Genomic DNA, 15,243 nt, shown 5'->3' on the forward strand with positions numbered 1-15,243 from the left:
AATCTATTTTTATATCACATTTTCCTCAATTGTTTTTCCTTTCTTTGTGGGTATGACTTTTTTTCTTTTCATACAAAATAAGAATTTTTATATATATCAGATATATTACAATTCTACCCTTAAGTTTTTATTGCACCTTAGAGAAAATATATATTTATTTTCTGTTTTGGAAGTGCTTCAGGCTGCTGTTGTTGGGACAAAAATAACTTCTTTGAGTCTTTTTTCATTGCTCAGTGTTCTCAGGTGTATCAGGATTTAAGCCATTATACACGTGAGACACAGGGATTTTCTTGGAAATACTGTTTAAGCATTAAATTTTTTCATTGTTCGTGCATTAATGATGATAGAAGGCTAGCTAATCTTACACAAGTATGGACAATTGCACACTACTTTTACTCATTGTGATGGCAAATGTTATATTGGATTCACTGTGTTTCCTTTCCCTCCTCTCTCCATCCCTCCTTGTTTCCCATTTTACTTTCTTCCTTCAAAAGATTTATTTCTGTAAAATTTTCAGATGTTGATGGAGCTAAAATTCTAGAAATCCTTCAATAAGAAATTCATTATAATCAGAGACCTTTTCTTTAGGTACTTGAAAGTTCATTCTTACTCTCTGAATTCCCCCCAAAGATCACCAGAGGCATTAGCATAAAGGCTTTTGAGTAGTAGCACCAACCATATGAATTATTACATAATGTTTATCAAAATGCATTAATTTTGCAAAATGTTACATGTCCTATGTCATTCGCTGCCACTTTTCTAGATCAGAACTACATTTATAGGTGGTTACGTGAAATAAAGGAAAACATTTAAAAATAACAGGCTATTTATAATATGAGTACAAGGTTATAGTACAAGGTTAAAAAGATAGAATCTAATGTATAATTTATAATGCTTCCATATTAGAATTTGAATCACAATATTTTAGAGGAAAGCAGAAAAATATTTATAATCTAGTTTTTAAATTGCTCTTAACAGTTTATCTGGATGTCAAAACCTATAATTTCTGTTTCCTACTCTTGACATATTTATATTATGTATGTTTATAATTATATAAATTATATAAATATATGTATTATATTATATAAATAATTTATAATTGTTCTATAATACAATATTGCTGAGACTGCCATAACAAAGTACCATAGACTGGGCAGCTTAAACAACAGAAATTTATTTCTCAGCCCTGGAGGCTGGAAGTGCAAGACCAAGCCATCAGCAGGTTCAGTTTCTCCTGAGGCCTCTCCTCTTGGCTTGCAGAGGGCCACCTTCTCTCTTTGTCCTTCCATGGTCTTTCTTTTGTGCCTGTATCCTAACGTTATCTTTTTATAAGGACATCCCTCATATTGGATGAGGGCCTACACTCATGACTGCATTTTACCTTAAACATTCTGAGGTCCTGAAGGCCAGGACTTAAACATATGAATTTTGGGTGGACACAGTTCAGCTCATAGCAGTCTCTATCTTAGTATAAGGCATATTTGCCTTACAAATGAGAGATCGTTACATTTGTGTTCATTTAAATTGACCAGTACTCTGAAGATGTAAAACTGAATCTTGTTCAAACCATAAAATTCATGTTAGCTACTTGAACATTGAAAGTTAAAAAATAGCAGCTATTTTCCCCCAGAGCCAAAAATATTTAATTTTTAACCACTGATAATTGAATTACGCACATGAGAGTCTACATTATTTATAGCAAATAGTGATTTAAGGGGCTTATTTTTATTGTCAATTTTAATGTTTAAACAAATCCTTTGTTATCTAAATTCTTTTTTTAAAAAATGAAACAGCAATAGAAGGTTTTTTTTTTTTTTTTTTTTTAATCAGTTTGTTTCCCTGTTTGCTTCATGAGCTCATAGAAATGGGAGCTTGAAGCCTGATAGAGAAGTCACATCTGCCCTGGACTTGGCATCCCTTGGACACTAGTTTTCTGTGTAGTCAATGGTATGATAAGATAAACACATGTCTATAAATCACAGCCGCATCTTTTCCTGGAATAACAACTGCTATTTAATATGCTGTTGCATCAGTTCACCTGATTTTTAGGAACTCACAATCCCTGCTATTACTGAGGCACCGCTATAGGGATTGCATATCTCTCTTTTTATACTTTTGAAACAAAAATACCTTCAAAAATTTAGAAACCAGCTCTTGATCTGTATGAACAAGACCTAAACTCTGGGGCAGTAGTCTGACCTTTGGAAATCAGTTAACATTTCTGGACCTTGCTTTTCTCAACTGCACAATTTAAACTGTATGTTTTAGGTACCTTCCAATCTTAACATCCATCACATCTTTGACTGAAAGTTTAACTTGGAAAATATAATGATGAAAGAAGGTTCAAATTTAGAGATGACCAAAATCAGTAGGGCCACTCATAGTCTCCCCAAGAATGTATCTTGCTGGATTAAGGAAATCAACTGCATTTCTTACATTAATGAAGAAAAGATGGTGTGTATATATATACATATATATGGTGTGTATATATACACACACACACACACACATACATATACACACATACACTTGTTTGTTTGAACATCATGCTATATACCTGTGCTTGCTTTTCCTTGTTAGCTTAATTCAGGAATAAATTTATCTGATTTCCCTTGAGATTTGCACTGGCTTTACTATGTGGATTATTCAGGCTCTGGATGATGGAAAATCATGTTGGCCGCAGTGTTTCTGGTTGGGAGGTCAGTCAGGGTTATTCATAAAAGTGACACAGAAGCTACATTCCAAAGAAAAGTAGGAACTAGCTTGACCTCTAGGTAGATAGAAAACTCTACAAAGCAAACAGAAGAAAAACAGAAATAACCTTCTCTAATGGTCGTGATTGCTTTCTGTCCATCAGTAAGTTTCTGAAATGAACACCAATAATGACATTCACTCTCACAGGGCATGTGCCACTGCCTGTAAGCTGTGTGCCAGCAAGTGATAGCAGGTGTCCAGGTAAGGAGTTAGAGACCAGCTTCTGTTCTCATGGCCACATTCACTGGCCATGTAGCTGCGAGCTGTCACTTCACCTTGATGAACCTCCATCATCTTACTTGAAAGAGGAGGCAATTGGCCTGGTGCAGAGATTTTTAAACACTTATATAGAAGGACCTCTATATTTAAAAAACAGGGCAAGGTTCAATATGTGAAATGCAGAAAACGGAAGCTCATGATGTTGTGGGTTTGGACTTGTCTCTTGTTTGCGTGTAGCCAGGAGTACCTGGCTCTCCAGAGCAACACGAGGGCACTCCTGTACATCCTCAGGCAGTCCCGTACGTTAGCCACAACCTCCTGAAATGTGTCCCTGGCCAGCTGAAATGTGGTTAGTATGAATTGAAATGGACTATAAGTATAAAATACAATTGGATTTCACTTCATATAAAAAATCTGAGTATTTTATATTGATTACATATGATATATCACATATTATAATTATTTGGAAACATTGGGTTAAGTAGAATATATAATTAAAATTTATTCACCTGTTTCATTTTTTTCAAATTTAAATGTGGCATCTAGAAAAAATTTAAATTACTTTTGTGGACTCTGATATATCTCCATTGGACAGTGCTGGTCTAAATAAACCCTTTTGATTCCTACCTCCTAAACCTCAGTGCTTGAAGGTTTTGTGGGGATCCTAATCACTTTTACTGCTTCCCCAGGTCCTATGTTCAGGTCACTGTGTTCCCATGAAATGCATTAGCCATTTGTCCTGGCAGCTTTGCTTACTGCCACACTCTACTCTAAGAACAGTATTTCATTCAAACTCCCATTAAAAAAAAATTTGCCCCGCTAAAAAAGACATATATCTTTCCAGTTGCTCTTCCCACAGCATACTTAGTAACTCATTTGTTCCAGGACATGAACACGTTTTACTGTGGGATGGGGATTGAGAATACAAGATTCTGTGTTTCATGGGTCATTTCTCGTGGCTGGAATTCTTCAAGGGTAATTTCTTTTTGTCCCTTTCAAGTTACACTCCTGTCTTTTGATAAACATTGTGTAAATATTGCTTCCCCAGTAGTCATGTTTCAAATGGAATTTATCACTGTTTTGTGTGACAATGTGCAAACTTTACCTTTGTAAACTATTTTCATTTATGACCTTTTCTTTTGCTTTTGGTCATTTTCCTAATGACTCAGATTGTAGAGGTTGAAGAGACCATCTCTGTCATTATGGTAATCCAGTTTTACCTCTGCATTTTCTAACTGCCATCAGATTTACTCCTGGTCTTCTTTGACTGCATTGGTCACCAGCAAAAAAAAAAAAAAAAAAAAAAAAAAAAAAAAAATATATATATATATATATATATATGTATGTATGTATGTGTGTGTGTGTGTGCGCGCGTGTGTGTCTGTGTGTATAAAGAATTGTTTAGACCTACAGTGTAGTGATCTATGCCGAGGAGAGTTCTCTTCTTCTCATTGGCAGGCATGCCACTGAAGCCCTTTGCTTGTTCGAGAGCTGGTCTGGTGATAGCATGTTCCATGGTCCTTGTTTCTTTAGGCAGTCATCCTTTTATCTTATTCTCAGAAATACCAACATTTAAGTGTACACATAACTTCTACTCATCTATAGTTATTTAAACTTTTCTTTGCATGTTACTCTCTTTAAACAGATGGTTTAAGGGTGCAAGAAAGTCCTTCACTGTTTGCCCAAGGATGCCCGAGTCCACCTTGTATGTATGGAGGGATAGGGTCATTGAGGCCAGAAGAACATGCCTCTGCTTGTCCTTGAGATGGATGGCAGACAAAGGCTTCTAATGGAGGAGAATGCTAACATTTTTTTCTTTATGTCTTCTTAAAAACAACGACAACAAAACAGGATACATATGCAGAATGTGCAGGTTTGTTAAATACGTGTACGTGTGCCATGGTGGTTTGCTGCACCTATTGTCCTGTCTTCTAAGTTCTGTCCCCTTACTCCCCTTCCCCCAACAGGTGCTGGTGTGTGTTGTTCCCCTCTCTGTGACCATGTGTTCTCAATGTTCAACTCCCACTTAAGAGTGAGAACATGCAGTGTTTGGTTTTCTGTTCCTGTGTTAGTTTGCTGAGGGTGATATCTTCCAGCTTCATCCATGTCCCTGCAGAGGACATGATCTTATTGCTTTTTATGGCTGCATAGTATTCCATGGTGTATATGTGCCACGTTTTCTTTACCCAGTCTATCATTGTTGGACATTTGGGTTGGTTCCACATCTATGCTATTATAAATAGTGCTGCAATATACATATGTGTGCATGTGACTTTATAGTAGAATGATTTATATTCCTTTGAGTATATACCCACTAATGGGATTACTGGGTCAAATGGTATTTCTGGTTCTAGATCCTTGAAGAATCATCATACTGTCTTCCACAATAGTTGAACTAATTTACATTTTCACCAGCAGTGTAAAAGCATTCCTGTTTCTCCACAGCCTCACCAGCATCTGTTGTTTCTGGACTTTTTAATCATCATTCTGACTGGCATGAGATGGCATCTCATTTTGGTTTTGATTTGCATTTCTCTGGTGATCAATGATATTGAGCTTTCTTCAGCATTCATTAGAATACTGACTTTCTTTTCATTGCCGTCCAGTTGGTTAAGTTCTGTGACTTCTAGAAGAGTGCATAGAAGAATGCAATCAAAGCACAACTACCTCTTCCTCTGTTTCAGTCTGTATCCTCAGTAATAGCCTTATAATTAATGTTCAATGTGGAGTCCATTGTTATAATCCTTTATTTCATTCATCAACATTGAAGTGAAAAGTCATTTCATGTCTAACCAGTTCATAGAAAATATGTATCAGTTCTGTTCTCTAAGACTCTATATCTTCACCTATAAAGTAGGAATATGTTGCTACATATATTCAATATATCTTCACTAACTTGCCAAGACAATCAAAGGAGATGTGATGTAATAGGGCTGCCATATATAGCAAATATAAATACAGGCTGCCCACTCAAATTTGAATTTCAGATAAATCATGAATAATATTGAATAGCGCATACTAATACTAAAAAATTATTCGTGTTTATCTGAAATTCAAATTGAAATGGGCAGCCTCTATTGAATCTGGTAATCCTAGAATGTAACATCCCTACTCTTCTACTAAGGTGAGACAAATATGTAGTGAAGTGTAATATTTAATGATATTTTCATGTAATTACAAGTATTTGTGTCTTTTGAATAATTTGTGTATTTTGAATAATAATATCAGCATTAATGGATATTTAAAGTCTTGAAGTAGCTCTGTCCCTTTCATGATGAGTATCTATAGTTTTCTATTTGAGAGAGAAACTATAAATACATGACACTCAGATCTGTGTCCATGGCATAATGAGTAGGGGACATTTTCACAAAATGGCAATTAGTGTGAGAGTTTGCACCAAAGCAATGTTCATTCTGAGCATCCTCTGGTTAGCACTGACTCTGCAGCTCCACATCACATTTTCCTCCCTCCTTGGGAAGGGGAGCTGCGATGGACAGGAAATGCCTATTTTTTTAAACTTGTTGATCTCTGAATGTTAAAGAATGATTAAGAAGATTTTATATCTTTCTGGCACATTTTTTTTCCTGCAAATAACTTTGATTGGAGTGTTACATTTCAGATGTATAGAAGGTTTGTGTGGCTTTATTTCTTGTGGCAGATTTTCACAGTTAATATTTTCTTGGATGAAACCAATTATATTTAGTTTATGACATCTTGGGTTGAAATCTTTCCATATTGGTGAAATTCATGTTTATCGTTTCACCTTCATACTCCCTTATATCATAACTCCTGCTAGAGATCATAATGGGAAAAATATTAATCAGCACTCTTTAGTAAATATGGGAGTAATAATGACATTCTCATTCCAGGCTGGCCACACTTCCTTCCCTCACTAATTTGTTCAGTCTTTCACCAGCATATATTTGTGAAACATCTGATCTCTACCGGCCCTAATAGCAGCCACTACGCATACATCACAGGACACAACTGGCATAGCTCTAATGTCCCCATGGAGCCTAAGATCAAGTGTAAAAACCACAAAACAAGTAAGTTAGTAACTAAAACCATGGTAAATGTTGTAAAGTAAGAACAGCAACCAAATACAAATAGCTTTGCAAGATCCACCAGGGTCCTGCTATTGTCCTCCCATGTCAAATAGAAATCTATGGGTTTTTGGGGGATGTCTCTTTTATAGGGCAGTCTCTGTCTTTCTGCCACTGAAAGAAAATAACATTGTCATTTGTCACCTCAGGCACAGGAGCTGCATGTCCAGGGTATGCCACAATCACAGGCTCTTGGGCTGCAAGTGCTTCCTGGTGGCCGATGCCAGAGCACAGAGAGGTACAGGCGAAGGTGGAGGCAGGAGCGTGGGGCCACCAAGTGCATGCCCTGAGCCTGGCTCTAGATGCAGTGAGGAGAGCAGTGAGTGTGCTGGGGAGATGCAGGTGACAGAAGTGTGGAGGAAGCCTCAGGAGTAGCAGGGATGGGAGGAGCGGGTGGATGAGAACTAGGTGAGCTGTGGTTGACAGGGAAGGAGAGGTCCCATCATCAGCACTGGGATTATGGTGCTGCTGTCCCTTAGACAAGGTCACAGGAGGTGGGACATGCTGGTAGGCCACATGGAGAGTCAGGGAGGCCTGTCAAATTTCTGGTGTCTCCAGTCCCTGGAAGTTTAGTTGCAGATACAGAGCCCACATTCAGCAGTAAGATCCCGACTTTGAAAACAGACCCGAAGGTGATCATGAGGACAGGGGATGAGAAGACTGTGACCAAATGCGTGAGCACGCAGGAGTTCAGAGCAAGGGCAGGGCACAGGCAGGGGAAGGAAGAGCTTCAAGGAGACAGGAGGGATCCCTGTGTGCTGTGTTGAACCTGATGCAGAGGGAAGGGGGAACTGTGGAGGGGACTTGTCACATGCCAGACACTCCAGAGAGTGAAGATGCAAGGTCATGCATTGTGGACCAGCATGCAAGCCCACGCTGAGCACTTTGCTCTGAAATGCTAAGCCCTGTAGTTTTGTTAGAAAACTACAGTTGGAAAATCAGATACAAGGCGTGCAGAAATATGCAGTGAAAGTTTGTGATCAATGATGGCTCATTCTTTAAAGTCAAATTGTCACGAATCTTTACAAGTTCGATTCTTTCCACAATTACTTAAGAATTTGAAATACATATGAACATATTGACATCTTGACTGTTGTTAATTTGGGCAGGTTTCTCAGAATAATAATCCTTCAACAAAATAAATAATAAATAACAATGAGTCTTTGTTAAATTCTCAGATAGGCTATAGTTCTGTAAACTCTGTTTCCCATGCCACACTGGGCTGGTAAGCAACTAGTGCGATGCTGGTCACAGCATAGTGATCCTCCAGCTGGCTCCCGACTCTAGGCAGCCCACCCCACCCCTGAACTTCTATGAAAGTTCCTGTTTCACACAGCAGTCTCTCACACAAGCTCTGCTCCTGCCTCCCTCCTAACCTGTGGCTCAGATCATGTCCCCGTGTCTAATGATGTCCCAAAGGCGCCCACAGGCTCTATGCCCATCAGGGCTCCATGGGAAGGCTGACACCTCCCTCTGCTGGTGCCTCATGGGGACCTCCTTGCAGGGCCTTGTGGCTGACATATGTGTGCTGAAGTCACCTTCCCTGAAGCCCCCGTCTTCTCCCTGTTAGTTCCTTGGTGCTGTGTAAGTTTATTGACGCCTCACTCTACCCCGGGCAGAGAGACCTAAGAATCACTGAGGTTGAATTTTCCAACAAGCTCATGAACTGTGATGTCCAAGTCAAAATTAATTTGAATTGTAGAATTAAGACATACATTTTTTCTTACATGTTTACCTCTGTGAACTGTGAATTTGTTAAAATGCCTGCCTCTCTACACCACAACTGCCTCTTTCTCTCCTGTCTCCCGTTCTCTCTCTCTTTTGTCCTCACCCTTTTACATGAACACAAATACATACTCTTTTCTCTGAGATCATTTTAAAATCTTCCCAGCATATAGCGTACTTCAGTGTATGCTTGACCTTTTTCAAAGGTCACCTATTTAACCAGTTAGCTTAAAGCAAAAGCAAGCAATTGTTTGCCAGTACTGTATACATGATTTTTCAGTCAATGCATAATCAGAAAATGCTCATTGGAGACGTTTCAGATATACTTTTTAAAGTAAATTCAGGCTAAAACATGTCTGCATATGTATTTTTTTTAAAACACAAATAGCCTCCATCTCTAAGGCTTTCATAGAGAGAGAAAAATGTAAAGTAGTTTATCCAAGGTCTTTTGCAATTAATTGCTTGATAGGAAGCCTTGAAGTCAAATATTCTTGACTACTTCTGGGTTTAGAATAACTTCTTAAACTCGTTTTCTGTGTTTGCAAAATAAGATTCATGATGTTTCAAAACTCAGGATCATGGAAGGTGTTACTCAGTCAGGGCCTTCAGGATGATTCCAGGTACTTGAGTGGATCTCTGAGGGGCTTCCAGAAGGCTGGATTTCATGCCTGGGATTTGCAGGGTGTCAGCAAGGGGTTGGGGGTACAGCACAGGGTACCTGGGAGAGCAATGTTTGTTTCAACTGTGTGTCCCCCCTACACACAGGTGCTAGCCATGCTGTCCCCGCCACCCTCCCACTGGCATGCTGAGAAGACCCTACTCCGTGCCCCTCATAGCTGGGAAGGCTGCATGGTTCGGGGGTCGCTCACGCTCCAGCAGTGTTAGCAGTCAAGCAGATAAATAAGTGCACAGAAACACCCAGGGAGCAGAAAACTTGGAGCGGGGAGGGCTTAGATCAGGCCAGAAATGGATATTCAGAAGCACAGGAAAGAAGGTTGAGAGGAGTTGAGCCCAAGAAAATCATCCCAAAGAGCAGGCACTAGAAGGAAAGGAGGAACTAATGTAGACAGAGGAGGGAGAGAGATGGAGGAGGGAGAGAGATGGAGGAGGGAGAGAGATGGAGGAGGGAGAGAGATGGAGGAGGGTGTACTTCTCTGGGCAGGAAGGAGGAGGGGGCATCACTGTTGTCCTGGATGTTTGAAGCTGCCCATCACATTGTGTTTTCCTTGCCCTGCTGGGCACCAAAGTCAGCACCTCTGACACTAAGAATCCAAGATCATTCCTTGAGGGTCTCTCTCCCTTGATGTTCTCCATGGAACGGCACAAAGCTTGCTACTTTGAGCTCTCCATCCCTAGACTTGGAACTGGAAGGGTCCAATTGGATATGATTAGTCCTCGTCTCTTGCTACATGAGAGCCTCATTTTAAAAGATACTGCTGCCTGGGCCCCACATCCAGTGCAGCTGACCTAACTGGTCTGCAGTGGGGCCAGGTGTACTGTTTTTGAAGGATGCTTAGATGGCTTTCCTGGCTGGAGATCCATGGCTGCATACACAGCACACTCTGTTTAACCAGGGATTGGTTTGTGAGACCCGCTGACCTTGTTTCCTTCTCATCCTGTGGCCTTCACAGATTACGGAACCATTAAGAAAGTGCGGGCGCCCCTGAATCAGACCGCAAGCAGCTGTTTGCTGGAGGAGATTGAGCTCTTCCCTGAGAGGCGGAGGGAGCCCATCAGGAGCCTGCAGATCCTGCACAGCCAGAGCGTCCTGTTCGTGGGCCTGTGGGAGCACGTGGTCAAGATCCCTCTGAAGAGGTGCCAGTTCTACCGCACACACAGGTAGGGCATCTCCGGGGCCGGGATGCACTAGTGTGTGTGAAGGGCCCACCCAGAGAGAGCTGGGGAGACTTCAGATGCCCTGAAGTTGAATGGCCTGAGCCGCCCTTCATGCCTCTGAGAGTCCTGTGCGCTAGGATGCAGAACTTTCATGAAAATAGATTAACCGTGATGAGAATAACCCACCAGTTCTCCTCAGAGGAGAAGCCACGATATAATACCTGTAAGCAGTTGTCAAGGTTAAAATAAATCATTCAGTGCCTTAGAACACTCAGTGATAATACTGATATTTGGTGACTGTATTAATCTGTTAATCTGGCACAAGCATATATATGTATGTGTATGTGTGTATATGTATATGTATGTGTATATTTGTGTGTGTGTGTATGTGTGTGTATATATGTGTGTGTGTGTGTGTGTGTATAATATATATATATAGAGAGAGCGAGCGAGAGAGAGAGAGATGAAGTCTCACTCTGTCGCCCAGGCTGGAGTACAGTGGTGAGATCTCAGCTCATTGCAACCTCTGGCTGCAAGTGATTCTCATGCCTCAGCCTCCTGAGTAGCTGAGAATACAGATGTGTGCCATTATGCCTGACTAATTTTAGTAGTTTTAGTAGAGACAGGGTTTCACCATGTTGGCCAGGCTGGTCTTGAACTCCTGACTTCAAGTGATCTGCCCATCTCGGCCTCCCGAAGTCCTGGGATTACAGGCTTGAGCCACCACACCTGGCCTCAAGCTTGTATTTTATTTGAATATAGAAATAACAAAAAATATTCTAAGGTATATGTCCTTCTCGACCACAGCTCTTAAACTGATAACCCCTTGAGAAGGAGTGGTTGATCTTGCTGCGGTGGCCCCCACTTTCTGGGACACCCCCCACCGCCACTATCTTTGACATCCGCTCCCCTGGAGTGCTGCTTCTCTCCTGAGCCTGCAGAGAGGGTAGGGAGGGAGGTCTCCCAGCCACAGGGAAACCCAAGTGTCATTGCATCTTCCTTCACCCTCAGGCCAGTCTTATCTTCCATGGGCCATCCACAATCGACCATGGTTGTGTTTAAAGTTTAATTTGGAAACATGTTGGCCCAGGTGCTTAGGAAATGAAAAAGTACTGTATACATCACACATTTGACCAGCACTTTACTCTGGGAAATTGTATATACACTCTGACCCCTGACAAAAGATCACCCCTGGGGAAATCAGAATCTTAAATGTTCTTAGGCATCTTGTTTAATTCCACCCCCTAAAGTGGGGTGAAATTGCAGATTTGGAGTAGAAATAGTCCTTTTTGATATATCACTCACAAACATCTATCCTACATGGGCCACTCTCTCTCAAAACAGGGTGCCTAATGACACTGGCTTTGGCACTTAGAAGCTAGGATTCATGGTACAGACCTGTTGTTGCTTTTTTTTTTTTTTTTGAAATGGAGTCTTGCTCTGTTACCCAGGCTGGAGTGCAGTGGTGTGATCTCAGCTTAGTGCAACCTGCACCTCCTGGGTTCAAGTCATTCTCTTGAGTCAGTCTCCTGAGTAGCTGGAATTACATGTGCCACCATGCCTGGCTAATTTTTGTAGTTTTAGTAGAGACAGAGTTTTGCCATGTTGGCCAGGCTAGTCTCGAATTCCTGACCTCGAGTGGTCTGCCCGCCTCTGCCTCCCAAAGTGCTGAGATTACAGGCGTGCGCCACTTCGCCCAGCCCTGTTGTTGCTATTTCTTGACCCAGGTCACAAAAGTATTTGAGAATTCACTTTCTCATCCAACATGTGTGAATTGCTATAGAATCAAATAGGATAATAGAGAGAGTATAAAATTTAAAGTATTCTGCAAAGTGAGTATTCTTAGGTGGAAGGAAGTTTTTTATGTGTAATCCCAACAATATGCCTTTCAAGATGATTCTAGAAAATGAAGTCTATAATATAATGTCTCCTTTGAAATGAGACAGAGAGTTGAGGAATAATGTGAGGAACCTCCCAGTTAATCATAATGATATTGTGAGCCTTAGTAACAGCTAGTGATATTTATTAACTGCCATTGTTATATATGCCTACTTTGTAAATTTAACCAGTGGCTGCTTGAAATTTATTCTGGTATGTGTTCCCTGCAGAACTAGCCTAGGGAAGAAATTATTCTTCCCTGGTTGCTGTTGGTTCAGTGGGTAACAGGGTTGGGGTCTGGCCAACAGGATGTCATAGCTGGAATGTATCTGGAAGGATACCCGTCTTTCAACTCCAGCCCAGTGAGGGATGACCTTTATGGAGGGTGACGCAGGATAACCCGCAGGAAGCCGCAGGCCTGTGCTGTCTGCAGGGTGATTCTGGTGCCAGAATGGGGGAGCATGGCTTACAGAGCATGAGGCAATTCATCTTTTATAGGTTGTTCTACTTCCTTGAGTCTGGGTCACAATCGCTCAGCCTCTTGTACATGCAGCTTAGGAACTAAGTTCTGCATCAGATTAGCGATGAGAGGCACGGTGTCCCTGGCATCTCTCATGCACCTGAACTGCCAGCCCACTTGTGGATCCACAGGAGCTGGTGCTCCAGGCGCAGAGGCCTGGGGAGGAGTTCACCGTTCCCTCTTTTCTTTCAAGGAGAATGATGCCACTGGTGTGTCTTCACTGGGCTCCGGAGGGAAAGAGCTTGACATTTATAGCTGGAGCTTAATCACCCTGCTGTTTACTCTGAGAAAAGCAACAAGAGATCGTTAACTTCATTTTCAACTGATGGACTGTGGTCTTCGAGTCCTCAGAGGGGGTTAGTTTGTGCCTGGCCCTTCAGTATTTCATTCTAGAAAAGAAAACTAAAGATTTCAACCCAAGCATTTCTCTGAATATTTCCAATGTGTTTCTCTACTATCCTCCTCCTGTAGAAAGATAGGAAACCCTCCCTAGTTAACATTCCATGGAGAAAAGAATCTTTTTAAAAAGAATAAAAACTGCATAAACTTTTTTTATAAATTATAAGGAAAAGTTGTGGGTTTTTTTTTTTGACAAAAGCAATTTTAATCTTTCAGAAAGATGCTTAAAGAAGTACACTAAATAGGAATAGGAAAACAATTGGGTAATAGTTGGATACTAATTTCTTTTCCAATATACTTTCCATCATAGAATCTCAGTGATGCCATTTATTATTGGAAAACCAGTCTCATAAATGAATCTAGAAGTATTTAAAAAGGGAAACTGCTTATCTAAATTACCTGTCTCCTTCAAAATCATATTTACATGTTTAATTTTCTTGAGTCTTTTTTTCCAAAGGCAGTGCACAATAACATTTATTAAAATGTGTATAAATGATAACTGATACAATTTCACAAATTTCTTTTACATGTCTGACAATATGCTAGATTTTATGAGAATTTTGCAGAATGATTATGTCAATCCTGAAAGTAAAGTAGCATACCATATCCATTGCTCAGATGAGGAAATGGCAGCTCAGATTTTTGGTGTCCTGCTCAAAGTCTCATAGCTACTGCAACATGAGACCTGGGTCAGAGCCGAGACTGTCCCAGGCCTATGCTGTATTACTGGTTCTTTCTGCTGCCCCGAGTACAATGAGGACCACCCATTCAGTGGTCAGATTTCAGCTGAAGGAGCTGCTGGATTGCATTCTTCATGTGTGCAACTGAGAGGTAGAGCTGGTCAGTACCCGGACAGGCAGAAGCCAGGTCTCCTGAGAGATGCTTACCCCTTCTTCCCATTAGCCTCTTCCTCATTCTGCTTGCTGTCAGACTGGATCAAGCAAACATGAAGGAGGGTTTGTACTCTGTTTTCCCAAAGCTTTCTAAGCTGAGTTTCCATTCTCCAGTTGTTCTTAAGGAGATCGTGCGACCTCAGACGTGGGGGATTGGGAGTGGTGACAAGCACCTCCCTGTACTAACTACACACATGTGTTGTGACTGATTGGAACACAGCATTGTTCCCTTGGAAAGTTATTTTAAAAGGTGAATATTTCAAAATTGTATTTCAGTCAAGTTTGACCTCAAAGATGAGCCAAAAATTGTGTTTTGATGTTAGCATTGTTTAGCACAGCCATTTAATAGAGTGAGAAAATCATGCAAAAGATGAAGCTAACTCATTGCAATCGGTGGTGATCTCTGGGGATGTAGAGTGCAAGAGAAACCGCACTGTTCATGCATATCCTTTTTCGTTTTAGGCCTTATTGACCACATCTGTGTATAAGTTGCATGAAGTGAGTTCACATTCACTAATTTCTGAGGAATTCGGGAATCTGGGTAAGCCCAGATATGAGTACAATGTGTAGCAGAGGAAAACAGGAAAGCTGAACCTCATCCTGTGGGCCAGGCCATGCACCTGGCTCATGGTCCAGTAGCATCATGTGGTCATTTCTTTTTACTATCTTTTATTATTATTATTATTATTATTATTATTTATTGTACTTTAAGTTCTAGGGTACATGTGCACAACATGCAGTTTTGTTACATATGTATACCTGTGTCATGTTGGTGTGCTGGACCCGTTAACTTGTCATTTACATTAGGGATATCTCCTAATGCTATCCCTCCCCCCTCCCTCAACCCCACAACAGGCCCTGGTGTGTGATGTTCCCCTTCCTGTGTCCAAGTGATCTCATTGTTCAATTCCCACCT

The 15,243-nt window shown here is 40.9% G+C and overlaps 1 protein-coding gene across 6 annotated transcripts in view; it reads left to right on the forward strand.

The window, feature by feature from the left end:
• LOC105489489 (semaphorin 5A) overlaps nucleotides 1–15,243 on the forward strand; it is a 512,498-nt gene that overhangs the window by 381,686 nt on the left and 115,569 nt on the right. For all 6 annotated transcript variants that reach the window (XM_011754315.3, XM_011754312.3, XM_011754314.2 and 3 more), the window contains exon 12: nucleotides 10,433–10,640. In XM_011754315.3, coding sequence (XP_011752617.2) covers nucleotides 10,433–10,640 — 208 coding nt within the window. The remainder of the gene's footprint in view (nucleotides 1–10,432; nucleotides 10,641–15,243) is intronic.

The sequence above is a fragment of the Macaca nemestrina genome, chromosome 6, assembly GCF_043159975.1.
Source record: "Macaca nemestrina isolate mMacNem1 chromosome 6, mMacNem.hap1, whole genome shotgun sequence".
NCBI lineage: Eukaryota > Metazoa > Chordata > Mammalia > Primates > Cercopithecidae > Macaca > Macaca nemestrina.